Raw genomic sequence first — 18,157 nt, 5'->3', positions numbered from 1 at the left:
CTGAGATGTAGATTGAGCTGTGCTAACAGCTGCTGCTGAACAGAAAAACAGGATCCAACAGCTGGAGCAATGTATCTGTGCTGATCCAATTTCTTTAACAGGGCCGGACAATAAGCACATAAATAAACGCACATCCCATGCTAATTCTAGCATTGTGCTTGTTATCCGCACGATTGATTCAACATGTAACCAGCAAAGACGGTTCAATTCTGTAACTAAAAAGACGTGCAATTTGAAGATTAAATAAATACAACTTGTTTTTGGAAAGGACCACCCAGAAGGAGTACTATTATGAAAGTATTCACTAGATAACATAATAATAATAATACTCATCCACCCATCCAGTATCTATAACCGCTTATCCTGAGCAGGCCCACAGGGGGTGTTGGAGCCTATCCCAGCGTGCATTGGGTAAGAGGCAGGAATACTCCCTGGACAGGTATAATAATAATAACCCGTACTAATTATAGGTTGTTAAAAATGAACCCAGCATAATTCAGATGAGTGATCCTGCGCAGTGCATTGGCAGGGTGGGGCCGTTTGCAGGAGAGGCGATGGCGGTCCCTTCGTTTTCTGTAGAATACGCATTGAACCGAAAGAAAGCCACTCCGACGTGCTCACACAGGTGCGACTCACGTTTCCACACGCAGCCTGCTCTTTATGAGTCGCTGATGAATTAATTGAGCAGACAGGAGTAAAAAGAAGCCTATCTCCACAAACTCAGTGTCAGTGAGTCCATTTTCTTCCCTGAGCGATTTCCTTTTGGATAATGTTATAGTTATAGATGAGTAAATATAGGTTATCGGCGTAGTCATGCCTTTCTTTTGTTGCAATACAAATATTGTGTTAGGTTAACATTAGACTTTTTGATTACAAATGGGCATCTGTGCCTTCTTGGTGATACCGCATTTTTGTGTTCCTGAGAGTAACGCTGATGTTCTCCAGTACTGTACATTGCTCTGGAGAAGTGTCTGCCAAATGGTTGGATTGTAACGTAATGTAATAACACATAGAGAATTAAACCGTTTTATTCACAAATATGCTTTCCAAAGACTGTCAGATTCAAAGGGGAAATTCTCCTTGTCAGTTTCATTAAAGTTCAGGCCAGAGTTGTGAGACTGCTGCCCTGGAGGGCTGCAATCTCTGCAGGTTTTCAGCACTCGATTACTTTTCCTTTTGTCTTGTCTTTGATCGACTAATGACTCCATATGCCTAAATTGGCTGCTGATGGATGAAAAACATAAAGATCTGCAGACACTCCAGCCCTCTGGAATCTAAACACCCCTGGTTTAGGTAATGCCACCATTCATGAAAGTGGCACAGGAGGTACAGGATGGGATCATTTTTTATCACTTAAATCCCCCTCTTCATGCTACATGTGTACCTCCTGTGCCACTTCAATGTTACATGTACCTCCATCCAGCACTTATTGTACTTTGTATCATTATCTTGATGGTGTAGCTTGTCATGCCTCCTAGGTTGAATTAGCATACATTAGGACCGGGTAATGTTTACTGTGTGAACTGGATTTAACGCGTTCATGGCTATGAATAACTGTTCCAAAATGAGTATTGTACCTTAACGAACCTGTGTTCAGTTGTTCCAGTGACCTCTGGTATGCACCTATTGTACGCCGCTTTGGATAAAAGCGTCTGCCAAATAAATGTAATGTACTGTAATGTAATGTAATGTAATGTAATTAAAGGCTAAATATGGCTGTCTTCACCCCAGGTTAAAATGTGTGCCCATCAACTCTGTTGCTTATAATCTGTTTGGCCATGCACTTTGAATACCTGAGGGAGGTGACAATGCTGGAGTGTGCTTATATGGTCTCTCCCTTTAAAATAGCCAGTTCTATTCTTACTTCCCCTTAGAAACGATTGCTTTGAAACATCAGCAGGTTGAGCTGTCTTGATCATCAAAGCTCTCGCTAAATGTGCCCTAACAATCACCCCTCACTCAAAGTCACAGAAGCCTCCTCCTGCAGTCACACTAACTATAATAATAAGAAATCCAGACCTGTCTGTTTATGTGTGACTATGACTATGAAGGCAAGGATGTTATTTTCTAAATGGCTGAGCCACACCTGTATGCTATTGGCCAAAGAAAACTACACAATGGTTATACAGTTGTTTTAAAACTAGTAAACCAGTTGTAGGCTACTAATTTGTATTCGAAAGGCACAAGAGTCTGTATAGGGCGGCCGGTGTTGTTTTATCCAAGCAATAGCAGTACGTTAAAATACTTCAAGTTTCTTTCAAGTTATCTCGGCGACTCCGACCTTAGCTCGCCGTCTGTTAATGCGCAGTGACGTCACGACGTCGTTTACTGACTGTGATGGCGGTTGGAAATTTCCTCAGAACAAATCGGAAAGGAAGGAGAGAAAGTCATATACGAGATTCTATGCCAGCGGCGTTGTTGTTTACAGCAGTGTAGCTTACTCACTCTTGGTCCAGGGAGGGGGATTTTGGGCACGTATATGTCGTGAATGCCGTCCTTTCTTCGTTTTATAATATGTGGGACGGGGACGCTTCGCAGTACGACGACAATAATCGGGACGAAGCAGAAGAAGACAGAGCGGATTCGCAAAGCTAGCGAAGTACCGGGGCCACATCCCACAACCTGCGATAGTAGCTAGCTGGGTTTACCCAAGCCCGAGAAGACGAGGTGATAGTCGAGAGCAACGAATTGACAAGAATTAGGAAGACAGATCGTCCGGGATGAAATTCACGGAGCACCTCTCGGCTCACATCACGCCAGAGTGGAGAAAACAATACATCCAGTATGAGGTAAATTTGGACGGTACTATCAGACTGAAATTAGTTAGGGCCACGGACTACAGATCTAATGCATGTATCCATACAGACAGCTAAGTTTAATTAACAGTGTTTTTTATATGAATTCTCACAGTATGACATGTTTTCTTTATAAAACTAGGTATCGTTGTGTAGCTTACATGTCAGTCGTGATGGGCAGCATAGTCGGCCAGCACACTGTTAGCTGGCTAGTACGTGTAGCCTAGCATAGCTGTTCTATGTGGGTACGTTAGCTAACATTACTATGTTGAATACCTTCTCCTAGTCGCTGGCGTTAGCTTGGTAACAGGGAGCAGACTAATTGGTTATGGTTGTTCAGTTCAAATTACGTACCTGAGCTAAAAGCTCACGGTAAGCATCAATACCGCCTTAACAGTCCGTTAGCGTGCTGACTGGATGCTGTGCTTCTTGTGCGGAAGAGTTTTGTTTTGAGTTAGCTAACTTGACCAGCTTCACGTGAAGCAATTCAAGTCGAGGGTTTGACAACCTTAAGCACCAAAAAGGACTATAACGTACATGTTCATTTACGCATTTTTGTGATGGTGCAGTTATTTTAAAACTGGGCAGATTATCATGTTTACCCGTATTAATTCAGCAGCATCTTCAGCCTGCGTACGCTTGTGGCAGTACGCTCGGCTATATGACATCTAGCCATCGTACAAAGAAAAACAAGGCTGCTAGCGCTTGCTAACGTTAGCAGCTAGCGTTTTATCCCTTGTGCATGCTATTAAACATTGAACGGTGGCTTGTGGGCATATTTGAATTTCCCCGTTATTTCCATTAGCAATTAACGAGCACAAAATAACAGTATATTCTGCTACGCTGTACGCATGTGTGAAATGTTTATTACTGTTGGCAAATATTTGCTTCCTCAGTTCATTTTTTCCTCAGCATTATTTTCACTGGGCTTGTGTTTCAGTTAGATTGCCTGTTGATGGTTGAGGTTAACAGTAGCCTTATCGATACGTGATATGATAAGCTTATCTCATAGTAGAAGTTATTATTGTAGTAGTTATTATCTTATGTGAACATGTATTAGTATTGATATGAGTCATATTGATATAGTACTGCATATGTCTAGACCTGTATTTCCTTGGTCATAGAAAATACTCATTTGAATAAGCTCTTGGTCTGAAACAAGACTTTCGTTATTTTCGAAGCTGGTCTGGACGGAGTGAGTGAGTTAGTGCAAGGATAGGATACATACCGACCGGATGTGGAGACATTTAAAAGGATGTTAGATCTTATTAGCTTCAGAGGATATGATGATGACTCTCAGCCTACATTTTAAGTGGCTGTGATACCGGCTGTGGGACCGGCTTTCTGCGCTGGTGCGAAGCCATGGCAGTGTTGTGGAAACTTGTCCACAGTCGGTGGTGCGCGTGAGCACGGTCTGTCCATAATTCCTGTTCCTCTTCTGATCGCGCCAAGGACACGACGCTTGCCAAACCACAGCTAGCAGGTGTATTCTGTAGGGGGACAGCGTGTGCTTGCATAGGTGCATTGTACAGTGACGTACCACCCCCTTCAGTTGAAATAAGACAAATTAATGAGTGTAATTATCTGTACAAGTGCTACCTCTGTTCTTATGCTGATGTTTTTGGCTGCTAGAACCTCAGCATTCCAGTTCTTCTCTCCCGTTATGTGTGGAATGCTGTATGCGTCACGTGTATATAAAATATGCGTGGTTTATATTGTAAGTAATGTCCTGTCAGAGTGACTGACCCCTGAAGGGTTAGTTAAGGGTGAACTGTCTCCTAAAGGTGAATTTAGGGATGACTGACCCGTAAAGGGTTAGTTAAGGGTGAACTGACTCCTGAACGTGAAGTGTAGGATGACTGACTGCCCTCTTCTGCAATGGGCCGTTGGCCTAATCTGCAGAGAACCAGTGGAAAAGCGGTCCACCATTTCCAGCAGCTTGACTCTGACATGCTGCGTGTCAAAGCCAACCTGAGGATGGCCACTGAGGACGTGGACCCTCTGTGACCAATCAGATCAGAGACTCTGTGACCCTTCGGCCTGCCTGTGACCAATCGTATATGACCCAGAGCCTCTGTGACCTTCAGCCCTTGTGTGATCAATGAGTAGTCAATCAAAGCTGCTGTGAACCTCAGCCCATGTGTAACCAATCAAATGAGTGACACTGACCTTCAGCGTTAGTGCACTTACCAGTCTAGTCAGAACCTGGGTGGGGGGGGGGGGTGGCAGGATGCATCCGTCAACAGTTATGCAAAGTCTTTAATCATATTTGATTTTGTGTACTGGTGAGATGGATGCTGTGTTTGGCTGCAGATGTTGGCGTAGAGGCCTCCGGTTGGGCTAGAAAGAGGAAGCTGCAGGCCCTTTGTGCTTCAGTGGTGAAATAGCTGATGCCAGGACATTTCCTCAGGCACAGGAAATGCTGCTGCTTCTTCTCTGGAGCGCAGCACGTCATGTGACTGCGTTTAAAGTGGCAGCCATTTTTAAATGTCAGAATGGCATGGCCTGATCTGTCCTTCCCCTGAGTGTCTGTAACCCCGGGGTGACTGGGACTGGGACCGCACTGTGACTGGTCCTGGGACTGGGACTGTAACTGCGCTGGGACTGGGAATGTGACTGGGCTGGGACTGGGACTGGGACTGGGCTGGGACTGGGGCTGGGATCGCACTGTGACTGGGGCTGGGACCGCACTGTGACTGTGACTGGGACTGGACTGGGCTGGGACTGGGACTGGGACTGGGATGGGACCGCACTGTGACTGGGGCTGGGACTGGTCCTGGGACCGCACTGTGACTGGGTCTGGGACTGTGACTGGGACTGGGACTGTGACTGGGGCTGGGACTGGGTGCTGCGCCCTGTCCTGGGGAAGTGTGTGACTCAGAGAGGGAGCAGTCACACGTCTGCAGGATAATGGGGGCGACGCGCCGTCTGACAGAACCCTGGAATTCTGCCCTGTGGGAGGAGCCACAGAGCGTGCAGGAGGAACATGTCTCACATTCATGCACCCACGCATGCACACTATACACACGTGCGCACACACGCACGCACACTATACGCACGCGGGTGCATGCACACACACTATACACGCATGTGCGTGCATGCACACACACTATACACGCACGTGCGTGCATGCACACACACTATACACACACGTGCGTGCATGCACACACACACTATACATACACGTGCGTGCATGCACACACAAAACACACTCGTGTGCACACACGCACATGCATACATACACATACACACACACACATTACACACGTGTGCTGGGCTTTAGCTCTGGGGATGTACCTGGAGTTCAGGCCCTAGCTCTGGGGATGTACCTGGAGTTCAGGCCCTATCTCCTGTGCACTCTCGTTATCGTCGTCTCGCCCCCCCCCCCCCCCCCCCGGAGGTCCACAGCTTCACGGACGGAGCTCGTAAGTCTGATTTATGTTTATGTGCATTACAGTGGGGCTGCAGAGCACATGCAAGCGTTCTGACAGAATCCCTCTGCACAAGCGTAATGTGCTCCTGTCCGGACGGAGGACAGCTATCACATTGACAGACAGATTCCAGCGTTTGCCACCTTCATGGGAAACAGCACTGTGTGCTTGTGTGGGGTTACAAATTCTGGCCTGCACATTTCTGAATGCCAGTATGTGCACATAGGGGCATGGGCTCTGTGGGTGTGTGCGTGCCTGCGTGCGATGATAAATCAGGCTTTACTTGTTTCCTTGATCCACTTTGGTGTTGTCACCCGCAACATGTTCCTAACGCACACTGCGTCCTGATTGGGCGGGGCAAACTCCCGCTGCATTTTGATTGCTCGGCTTTCGTGCTTACATCGTCTCGGTGCAGAGCTGGCCGTCCCGGGGCGTGTGCGAGATGGCATGCCAGCGCGTGGGGCGGAGAGTTCTCTGCAGCGGAGCAAGGCTAAGGAACAGGCACAGAGCACGCGTGGCCACCCACAGCGCGAGTCACATGTGAACTATGCCTGAAATGCAGATATTAAAGAGATGCGAATGGCAGCTGCTGTTCCCACTGCTGCAGTTTGGTTTTGATGAAACGTTCGTCTTTTTAGCGCTGTGCTGTTATGTGAGCTCGTAGAGACCCAGTCTCAAACCAGTTTACCTCATACAGACCCAGTTTCAAACCAGTTTACCTGATAAAGACCCAGCCTCAAACCAGTTTAATCCATCAAACACTGCTCTCAAAAGTCTGGAGAAGCAGGCCTGAGGTGGAACAGAAGCTGAGAGATGAGGAGCAGGGCTGAGGTGGAACAGGAGCTACGAGATGAGGAGCAGGGCTGAGGTGGAACAGGAGCTGAGAGATGAGGAGCGAGTCTGAGGTGGAACAGGAGCTGAGAGATGAGGAGCAGGTCTGAGAGATGAGGAGCAGAGCTGAGAGATGAGGCACAGAGCTGAGAGATGAGGAGCAGGGCTGAGAGATGAGGAGCAGGACTGCAAGATGAGGAGCAGAGCTGAAAGATGAGGAAATGAGCTGAGAGATGAGGCGCAGGCTGCAGACTGAGGGGCAGAATGAGGTCTTTGTGTTGTTGCGTGCTGCACAAGCCCGTTACATGCGTGGGCTGGTCTGTCATTTGTGTATCAGAACGTCTGTTCTTTCTTTTTTGTTTTTGACCATTTTTAACGGTCAGCACATTTCTAAATTGCGTAGAAGTCAGGCCTCCGTGCAGCTGCGTTGTGATTGGCTGACTGGAGTTTTGAAGTGGGCAATGGGGGCTCCTTGCTTCCAGCAGAGCCCCAGGGTCATGCTTGTGTTTGCCTGGGAAGAGTTACCGCTGGCAAAGATAGCAACGAATCGTGACTAGCAGGAAGAAAAGGAGGAGAGAGGGATAGGGAGAGAGGGAGTGTTGTTTTGGAAACACAGGGATGAGTGTGGGAAAGCAGGCTGAGCTGGCCCAGAGCCGGCTCTGAGACCGTCACTGCCAGCCTGGACAGAGAGTCCCACACCCTCTAACACCCCCGAAACTTACACTGGAGCCCAGAGTCCCACACCCTCTAACACCCCCGAAACTTACACTGGAGCCCAGAGTCCCACACCCTCTAACAACCCCCCCCCCCCCAAAACTTACACTGGAGCCCAGAGTCCCACACCCTCTAACACCCCCCCCCCCCCCAAAACTTACACTGGAGCCCAGAGTCCCACACCCTCTGGCTCAGTACCTCTGGTAAATGGTAAATGGACTGCATTTATATAGCGCTTTACAATTGATGCCTCTCATTCACCAGAGCAGTTAGGGGTTAGGTGTCTTGCTCAGGGACACTTCGACACGCCCAGGGAGGGGTTCGAACCGGCAACCTTCCGACTGCCAGACAACCGCTCTTACGTCCTGAGCTATGTCGCCCCTGCACTCCTCCCTTCCTCTCTCGTCCTGGTGCTTATTTTCCTGACCGTCTTTGCTGCTGTCCTGGGTGTGTGATTGCAGTGGGGCTGCAGTGATGGTACTCGCTGGATTAAAGGGTGAATTATTCAGCGGCGCTAATGGTTTTGCAGGGACGGGTTGTGTGGTAGAGGGCAGATGGTGTGGCTGCTCTGGAGAGGCTTGCTCTCTGTGTGGACCATGGCCAGAACAGTGGGGCTCTGTAGAATGAAGATCCAGCAGAGTGTTAGGTTCTGTACCAAGCCCACCCTGGGAGGATGGGTCTGTTACCTCACCGCTCTTCGGGGGCAGTGCACATGGTACATCAACCTGCACCGCCCCGCCCTGATGCTAAGCCTCGCCTACTCCATGGCTCATATTGATCTGCATCCTGACCCCTGCACGTGTGATTGGTTCAGACCTGTCATCTGCATGTGATTGGTTCAGACCGGTCTCCTGCATGTGTGATTGGTTCAGGCTTGTCCCCTGCCTATGTGATTGGTTCAGGCCTATCTCCTGATTGTGCGATTGGTTCAGGTCTGTCCCTTGCTTATGTGATTGGTTCAGACCTGTCCCCTGTCTCTGTACTATGCTCACAGTCTGAAGTTCACTCTCTCTGTACTGTGAAAGCTCACACACTCAGGTTCTCTCTGTACTGTGAAAGCTCAGACTCATGTTGTCTCTGGACTGTGAAAGCTCAGACTCAGGTTGTCTCTGTACTGTGAAAGCTCAGACTCAGGTTCTCTCTGTACTGTGAAAGCTCAGACTCATGTTGTCTCTGTACTGTGAAAGCTCAGACTCAGGTTCTCTCTGTACTGTGAAAGCTCAGACTCATGTTGTCTCTGTACTGTGAAAGCTCAGACTCAGGTTGTCTCTGTACTGTGAAAGCTCAGACTCAGGTTGTCTCTGTACTGTGAAAGCTCAGACTCATGTTGTCTCTGTACTGTGAAAGCTCAGACTCATGTTGTCTCTGTACTGTGAAAGCTCAGACTCATGTTGTCTCTGTACTGTGAAAGCTCAGACTCATGTTGTCTCTGTACTGTGAAAGCTCAGACTCAGGTTCTCTCTGTACTGTGAAAGCTCAGACTCATGTTGTCTCTGTACTGTGAAAGCTCAGACTCAGGTTGTCTCTCTGTGTCTCCTGCAGGCCTTTAAGGAGATGCTGTACTCTGCGCAGGATCAGGCTCCGTCCACAGAAGGTAAGCACTGTGTCTCTCTAACACACACACTCAGGGGCCTACTGTGTCTCTCTAACACACACACTCAGGAGCCTACTGTGTCTCTCTAGCACACACACTCAGGGGCCTACTGTGTCTCTCTAACACACACATTCAGGGGCCAACTGTCTCTCTCTAACACACTCTCTAGGCCCTGACCCCACTGTGTCTATCTAACACACACTCAGGGGCCAACTGTCTCTCTCTAACACACACTCTAGGCCCTGCCCCACTGTGTCTATCTAACACACACTCAGGGGCCTACTGTCTCTAACACACTCTAGGCCCTGACCCCACTGTGTCTATCTAACACACACTCAGGGGCCAACTGTCTCTCTCTAACACACACTCTAGGCCCTGCCCCACTGTGTCTATCTAACACACACTCAGGGGCCTACTGTCTCTAACACACTCTAGGCCCTGACCCCACTGTGTCTATCTAACACACACTCAGGGGCTTACTGTCTCTCTCTAACACACACTCAGGGGCCTACTGTCTCTAACACACTCTAGGCCCTGACCCCACTGTGTCTATCTAACACACACTCAGGGACCAACTGTCTCTCTCTAACACACACTCAGGGGCCTACTGTCTCTAACACACACTCAGGGGCCTACTGTCTCTAACACACACTCAGGGGCCTACTGTCTCTCTCTAACACACACTCGGGGGCCTACTGTCTCTAACACACACTCAGGGTCCTACTGTCTCTCTCTAACACACACTCAGGGGCCTACTCTCTCTCTGTAACACACACTCAGGGGCCTACTGTCTCTCTAACACACACTCCAGGTCTCTGACCCCACTGTCTCTACATGGGCACCCCTGCAGCGCTCGTAGCAGGTGGGCCAGGCCAGCAGGCTCTGAAGGTGCTCGATTGAGCCCCCGTGGCTCTGAGTCCAGCGCTGGAGCCCTACTTTAACTCTGGGCCTCAGCGTGGGGCCGTCTGGCCCTTAAACTCTCCGTCTGGGGCCCTTTTTGGCCCCCGGGGGGGGGACGGGGGGGGCGGTTAGAGGCGGCCGGTCGGATTACTCCTGCGGGGTGTGACCTGGCGTGACGGCGGGGAGTTCCTGCCTTTCAGCTTTCATTAAAAGCAGAGCGAGCGCAGAACCGGGGTGGAGAGGGCAGCGCAGCACCGCGGCATTGTGGGTAAAAGCACTTAGATTAAAGCGAATGAATGGGGTGATTAGGGGGGATTTAAAAGCGGTAAGTGCTGATGAACGCTGCTCTTGCGGGGGCTGTGTGTCTCTGGAAGTGCTCCGTGCCGTTCTTACAGACCGCCATCTTATCACCCTGCGGCGTTCTCGTGTGCAGGCGTGGAGTTTGCCCCTGTCTGAAAGGCCGCTGGCCACGGGAGTGCCGCCTCCTGCTTCTGTGTTTATATTCTAAACACGCGCGCGCTGCGCTGCTGTAATGGGCTCTTCTGCTGCGCGGCGTCCCCTAAAATCAGCCCAAGCGCTTAAAAAGACTGAAGCGATGAAATGTGAAATGCTCGGGCCATGTTCGGCCAATGGTGATTTACGATGTTGGCGTGTAGCCAATCAGACGGGACCTTGTTTGAACGTCCGCAGCGCCGGTGCTGAGATGACGGACATTTCTGCGCTCCCTCCCTCCCTTCGTTTATGTTTGTTCCGTTGTGCTTTCTCGCAGTAGCCCTGCAGTGGAAGGTGCTCAGGCCCGTGTGGGGAAGGTGCTCAGACGCGCGTGGGGAAGGTGCTCAGGCCCGTGTTGGGGAAGGTGCTCAGGCCCGCGTGGGGAAGGTGCTCAGGCCCGTGTGGGGCAGGTGCTCAGGCCCGTGTGGGGAAGGTGCTCAGGCCCACGTGGGGAAGGTGCTCAGGCCCGTGTGGGGAAGGTGCTCAGGCCCACGTGGGGAAGGTGCTCAGGCCCGTGTGGGGCAGCTGGTGTGTTTGGTTGTTTTGCGGGCCCATGTGCTCCAGCAGTGCTGAGTGTGCGGGTTGGCGTTCGGCTCGCTGAACTTCACGCTGTGTAATCGGGGCTGATAAGGGTCTCTGCTCAGCCACCCCGCTCTTGCGTAACAGTCCTGGGCTAAATGTCAAGGCCTTTTTCTGGGGAGGGAAAACACAAGGGCTGCCTACTCAGCTTTCCGACTGACCTTTGACCTCTCAGTTCTCCGTAGCAACCAGGCGATCAGCTCATGCGCTTCTTTCTGCCGCTTCCTGTCCACTGATGAGCAGCTTCCTGTGCTAAACTCTTACTTTAGATTCACCTGCCCAAGGACTGCCTGCTCGCCTCCCTTAGGGAATTTTGGGTGCATAATTTTGGGATGTTCCATCTTCGCCAGTAAACAGAATTGTGAACGTTGGGAATAAGGAGTGGGACCCTGTGCCATGTGTCCACAGGCTTTGAGCTCTGATGAGCTGTGTCAGCGTCTGAAAAAAGTCCTGTGCCAATTAAACAGAATTGCATTAACAATAAGAACTCACACTCTCTCGCACACACACACACACACACACACACACACACACTCACACACACTCACACACACACACTCACACTCTCTCTCACACACACACACACACACACACACTCACACACACACACTCTCTCTCACACACACACACACACACACACACACACTCACACTCTCTCTCACTCACACACACACACACACACACACACTCTCTCTCACACACACACACACACACACACTCACACGTTCTCTCTCACACACACACACTCACACTCTCTCACACACACAAACAAACACACACACATGCTCTGTTTCACACACACACACACACACACACTCACACTCTTTCTCTCACAGACACACACACACACACACACACACAGTCACTCCAGTGAAAAAGCTCCATACTGAGCCTGGCTGTGTCAGTGCTTTTTCCATGTGCCTGTATTAGCATGTTAGAGTGTAGCACGCAGAGCGGAAGACTCTCTGCTGACTGGCTGGGCTTCCTACCCTGGGGGAGAGAGAGGCGGGGTCTCACACTGATTTCCTTTTATTTGTATTGTATAACTGTAGGCCCTGTCACCAAGGAGACGGTTGCTGGCAGCAGTTATTGCCTGTGTGATTTGTGCTCGATATGAAGCCCTGATAGAAGCAAATGATATTGGCTACAGTGCTGTAGGGTGTATTGAAATCCAATGAGAAAAATGTAAATCATGCTCACGTTGTTGCTAACACAGAATGAAACAGTCTCTCCACAGCGCGGGGTCGTGTACCCCACAGCACGGGGGGGGGGGGGGGGGGTCGTGTTCCCCAGCACACGGGGGGAGGGGCTAACAGCTTAGTGATGTCACCGCTGTGCTGCTGAGGCTCTGTGCTGCCGAGGCTCTGTGCTGAGGCTCTGTGCTGCCGAGGCTCTGTGCTGCTGAGGCTCTGTGCTGCCGAGGCTCTCTGCTGCCGAGGCTCTGTGCTGAGGCTCTGTGCGGCCGAGGCTCTGTGCTGCCGAGGCTCTGTGCTGCTGAGGCTCTGTGCTGCTGAGGCTCTGTGCTGCTGAGGCTCTGTGCTGCTGAGGCTCTGTGCTGAGGCTCTGTGCTGCTGAGGCTCTGTGCCGAGGCTCTGTGCTGCTGAGGCTCTGTGCTGCCGAGGCTCTGTGCTAAATGGCTGCTGTGTGCCGTGATGTAACGCAGGGTGTGTGTGCTCTGCTCCAGGGTTCACGGGCGGGTCGCTCTGTGTGTGCGGGGGCTGGGCCCGTTACATCATCAGCGGTGCCATATGTCTGAGGGCATCCCACGCCACCGCCGTGCTGCCCTGCCGATCAGCGGGGTGTCTGCTTCCCTTCCCCTGAGCAGCTGGACGGCAAGCTCACCCCCCCCCCCACCCCCCCGCGCGGAGAATAAACGGCTCGTATGTCTGTGCCAGCGGGCAAACACACGGTCTCCCATAATCCCCTGCTGAGTTCCGTCTGTGTTGCGGAGGGGGTAATTAAGGGGCGGGGACGTGCCAACGCGCAGTCTCCCCTTATGCTCAAAACAAACAAACACGGCTTTTCCCCAAACGGCAGTCTAGACCTGCCGGCTTCAGTCCGGAAGGGGAAGGGCCGCCCTGTCGTTTGCGGTAAAGCGCATAATTATTTCCCCCGGAGAGCGGATGCACACGGCGCTCGGGGCACTCGTACCTGCGCTCTGACACGTGTGCGTCGCCCAGCGACCGCGGGCGGGAGTGGCGCTCAGCACGCCTCCTGGTCCTTCACATCCCGCTGCCCTCCAGCCTCAACACGCTAACGTGCTACCGGGGAATCAGCTGTGTGTAAACAAGCTGCCAGAGTGAATCTCAACGTGCTAACGTGCTATCAGTGATTTGAGTGAATCTCAACATGCTAATGTGCTACCAGTGAATCAGCGGTGTGTAAACAACCTGCCAGAGTGAATCTCAACACGCTGACACGGTGGTATAGTGGTTAGCACTGTCTCACAGCAAGAAGGTCGTGAGTTCGAATCTCGGCTTGGGGCCTTTCTGTGCGGAGTTTGCATGTTCTCCCCGTGTTCGCGTGGATTTACTCCAGTTTTCTCCCACACTCAAAGACATGCATGTTAGGTGCACTCCTGCAGGTGCCCGGGCGCTGCACTGTGGCTGCCCACTGCTCCTAAGTAACTAGGAGGGGTCAAATGCAGAGGACAAATTACCCCACGGGGTTCAATAAAAGTATATCTTATCTTAACATGCTACCAGTGATTTGAGTGAATCTCAACACGCTAACGTGCTACCAGGCAATCAGCTGTGTGTAAATATGCTACCAGAGTGAATCTCAACACGCTAACGTGCTACCAGTGAATCAGCTGTGTGTAAATACACTATATGAGCTCTCGTGCTGTACCGTAGGCCCCATCGTGCAGCTCTGAGCTCCTGTACTGTACCGTAGGCCCCAGCATGCAGCTCTGAGCTCCTGTACTGTACCTTAGGCCCCATCGTGCAGCTCTGAGCTCCTGTACTGTACTGTAGGCCCCATCGTGCAACTCTGAGCTCCTGTGCTGTACTGTAGGCCCCATCGTGCAGCTCTGAGCTCCTGTGCTGTACTGTAGGCCCCATCGTGCAGCTCTGAGGTCCTGTGCTGTACTGTAGGCCCCATCGTGCAGCTCTGAGCTCCTGTACTGTACCGTGCCCCATCGTGCAGCTCTGAGCTCCTGTACTGTACCGTAGGCCCCATCGTGCAGCTCTGAGCTCCTGTACTGTAGGCCCCATCGTGCAGCTCTGAGCTCCTGTACTGTAGGCCCCATCGTGCAGCTCTGAGCTCCTGTACTGTACTGTAGGCCCCATCGTGCAGCTCTGAGTGCCGAGTTGTGGTTATGCTGAGCTTGATGGCCAGCTCACACCTTCCTCTGTGTCCGTCCACATGAATGAGAGGCATAATTTCCAAAGCACGTGGGAGAGGCCGGGGTCCTTCTGAAAAACAGCTCTGCTTACAGCCTTATAGGGCAAATCTCTCTCTTCCACTGCCCATCTCTCTCTGTCTCTCTCTTTCCCTCCGTCTCTCCTTCTATTTTTCCACTTGTGTTGTGAAATGCATGTTTATTTTCTTATTTAGCTGAAATTCTACCCTTCCGTGGGCTCTCTCCCTCTACCTCTTCCTCTCCTTTCCCACCCCCCCTCCCTCAGTTGTTCTCACCTCCTCCTTCCCTGCTCTCTCTCTCCCCCCCCCCCATTTCTCTCTCTCTGTTGAGTGAGGCCGGTTCATGCTGAGTTCTGGTGTGCGTGCGTGTGCATGAGTGAGTGTGTGTGAGTGTGAGTATGTATGTGTGAGTGTGTTGTGTGTGTGTGTGTGCGAGTGCGTGTGCGAGTGCGTGAGTGTGAGTGTGTGTGCGTGTGCGAGTGCGTGAGTGTGAGTGTGTGTGCGTGTGTGTGTGTGAGTGTGTGTGAGTGAGTGTGTGTGCGTGTGTGTGTGAGTGCGTGTGTGAGTGTGCGTGTGTGAGTGATTGTTCTCGCGTTCTGGCGTCTCCCTGCTTCTCGTCACTCGCACCTCTCAGCAGTGCTCACTGCACTGAGTGGTTCTGTGTGCAGCCGGTGAATATCACTGCGCCCGCGGACAGGAGTGCGCTGTCTGTGTGTGTGTGTGTGTGTAACTCTCAGGAATACTGGGGACTTGTGTGTGTTTAACTCTCAGGAATACTGGGGACGTGTGTGCGTTTAACTCTCAGGAATACTGGGGACGTGTGTGCGTTTAACTCTCAGGAATACTGGGGACGTGTGTGCGTTTAACTCTCAGGAATACTGCGGACGTGTGTGCGTGTAACTCTCAGGAATACTGCGGACGTGTGTGCGTTTAACTCTCAGGAATACTGTGGACTTGTTGGAGTGTTCGCTGTGAGAAATTATGTGGAATTCCATAAGGTACTTGAGCCCTGTGTAACATAGCTGAAGATCTGGCATACAGGCATCATAACCCTGAGTAGCCCTGCTGTATTATGGGATGGTTGTCATGCTGTCAGAGTCTCGCACAGTGAGAGCTCGTGGGGTTCTGCACACATTTTGCTGCCTCTCGTCTCGTAATGGCTGCTGGCCGGGCGTGAGCGGAGAGCTGGGGGTCTGGGGGCTGTTACGCGTCTCTCTGGCAGAGGTGCTGTTTGTGATTCACGTTTCCCCGGCGAAGCAGGGCTGACTGACTGACAGGAGCTAAGCTGGGGCTGGAAACTGGAAGTGGAACATCACAGTCCTGTAAATCCCCACAGCGCACGGGCAGGCCTGGCTCCATCACCCGTCCTCTGACTCACTGTCAGGGGTCTGTGCATGCTGACAGGCCAGCCTGCCGAATGCGTCACTCTGGGTGGGGGGAGGAGAGGGGGGGCGGAGGGAGGAGGAGAGGGCGGGTGGAGGGAGGAGGAGAGGGGGGGCAGAGGGAGGGAGGAGGAGAGGTAGGGACACAGAATCAAAGACATGCAGTTTGTCTGCTGAGGGTTTCAGCTGCCCCATTGTGTCTCTGGATTTTCCGTTAGCTATAAATGTGACAATGATAATGATGCCGCCAGTAGTGGTGCTAATCGATAATAGCGGTGATAATAATGGTGATAATATGATAATTATGGTGATAATTGTAATGCAGTGCATTTATATCATGCCTGATAGCCAGGAATGGTACGCTGAATGGGGAAACTCACCACCGCTGGCCAGTGCAGCACAGGCAGCCATTTTGCACCAGATCGCTCAGCACACATTAGCCAGGATGAAGTGGGAGGGCATTATTGAGCCAGCCAGAGTAGGGCCTGTGAGGAGGACAGGGGGAGAGGTCAGTCAGGGTAGGGCCCTGTGAGGAGGACAGGGGGAGAGGTCAGTCAGAGTAGGGCCTGTGAGGAGGACAGGGGGAGAGGTCAGTCAGAGTGGGGCCCCATCAGGGGGACAGGGGGAGAGGTCAGTCAGAGTAGGGCCTGTGAGGAGGACAGGGGGAGAGGTCAGTCAGAGTGGGGCCCCATCAGGAGGACAGGGGGAGAGGTCAGTCAGAGTGGGGCCCCATCAGGAGGACAGGGGGAGAGGTCAGTCAGAGTGGGGCCCCATCAGGGGGACAGGGGGAGAGGTCAGTCAGAGTAGGGCCTGTGAGGAGGACAGGGGGAGAGGTCAGTCAGAGTAGGGCCTGTGAGGAGGACAGGGGGAGAGGTCAGTCAGAGTAGGGCCTGTGAGGGGGACAGGGGGAGAGGTCAGTCAGAGTAGGGCCTGTGAGGAGGACAGGGGGAGAGGTCAGTCAGAGTGGGGCCCCATCAGGGGGACAGGGGGAGAGGTCAGTCAGAGTGGGGCCCCATCAGGGGGACAGGGGGAGAGGTCAGTCAGAGTGGGGCCCCATCAGGGGGACAGGGGGAGAGGTCAGTCAGAGTGGGGCCCCATCAGGAGGACAGGGGGAGAGGTCAGTCAGAGTAGGCCCTGTGAGGAGGACGGGGGAGAGGTCTGGAAACTTCTGCCCCCCACCGCTCCCTGTCCTCAGTGATATGGGCGAGTCGGTTTCCAGGGTATCATGCTGTGTGGGAGTGTGATGCTTGGCTCAGGCTGTCTGTCTGGGTTACTGACAGACAGCGGGACACCACAGGCCCTGGCTGTGTGTGCGTGCGCGCGCATGTGTGTGAGAGAGAGTGAGAGTGTGTGTGTTTGTGTGCATGTGCATATGTGTTTGTGTGTGGGCACGAGTATTTTGTGTGTGTGTGTGAGTATGTGTCTGTTTGTGTATGTGTGTGTGTGTGTGTGTGGCGGGGGTGGGGGTGTGTCATGCTCTTAGGGATTAAAACAGGACTTATATTATTAGCATTCTATTTAAGCACATAGGAAGTTGAATAAAACACCACTCATGGACAGTGTAGTGCTTAATCACATAATGACTATTCAGGGGAAAATCGTGTGATTTTCCGTATCGGTTCGTACGGGCCTGGGGAGATCAGCCAGGCCGGGCTGTGTGAGTTAGCTACCTGAGGCAGTAAAACTGCTTCATGTCCCTCCTGTTGAGCTCCTGTTGATCCATGCTGTTCACACTGTGGCCGGAGCCTAGCAGAGTTCCAGACCGGCTCGGACCAGCGCAGACCAGGCGGACTGCTCTGGTTGTGCGGTGTTGGTGCTGCTGGGTGGATCTGCATCCCTCTGCTTTCTGACCGTGTGAAAGATGTGTGTGTGTGTGTGTGTGAGAGAGAGACGTGTGTATGTGTGTGTGTGTGTGTAGTGTGTGTGTGTGTGTAGTGTGTGTGTGTGTGTGTATAGTGTGTGTGTGTGTGTAGTGTGTGTGTGTGTGTGTATAGTGTGTGTAGTGTGTGTGTGTATAGTGTGTGTGTGTATAGTGTGTATAGTGTGTGTGTGGTGTGTGCGTGCGTGTGTGGGTGT

General features: G+C 51.9%; 1 protein-coding gene across 2 annotated transcripts in view; it reads left to right on the top strand.

The window, feature by feature from the left end:
• The first annotated feature begins 2,302 nt into the window (after positions 1-2,302).
• Positions 2,303-18,157, top strand: part of LOC118228862 (xenotropic and polytropic retrovirus receptor 1 homolog) — a 35,498-nt gene continuing 19,643 nt past the window's right edge. For both annotated transcript variants that reach the window (XR_004765557.1, XM_035420395.1), the window contains exons 1-2: positions 2,303-2,789; positions 9,314-9,365. Coding sequence is in view for 1 of the 2 variants with exons in the window: in XM_035420395.1 (XP_035276286.1) it covers positions 2,721-2,789; positions 9,314-9,365 (121 nt within the window). In the remaining variant the exon portion in view is untranslated. The remainder of the gene's footprint in view (positions 2,790-9,313; positions 9,366-18,157) is intronic.

Source organism: Anguilla anguilla, chromosome 6 (genome assembly GCF_013347855.1).
Source record: "Anguilla anguilla isolate fAngAng1 chromosome 6, fAngAng1.pri, whole genome shotgun sequence".
Lineage (NCBI taxonomy): Eukaryota > Metazoa > Chordata > Actinopteri > Anguilliformes > Anguillidae > Anguilla > Anguilla anguilla.
Note: the sequence above shows the minus strand (reverse complement) of the source record. Positions and strands in the feature narration are given on the sequence as shown.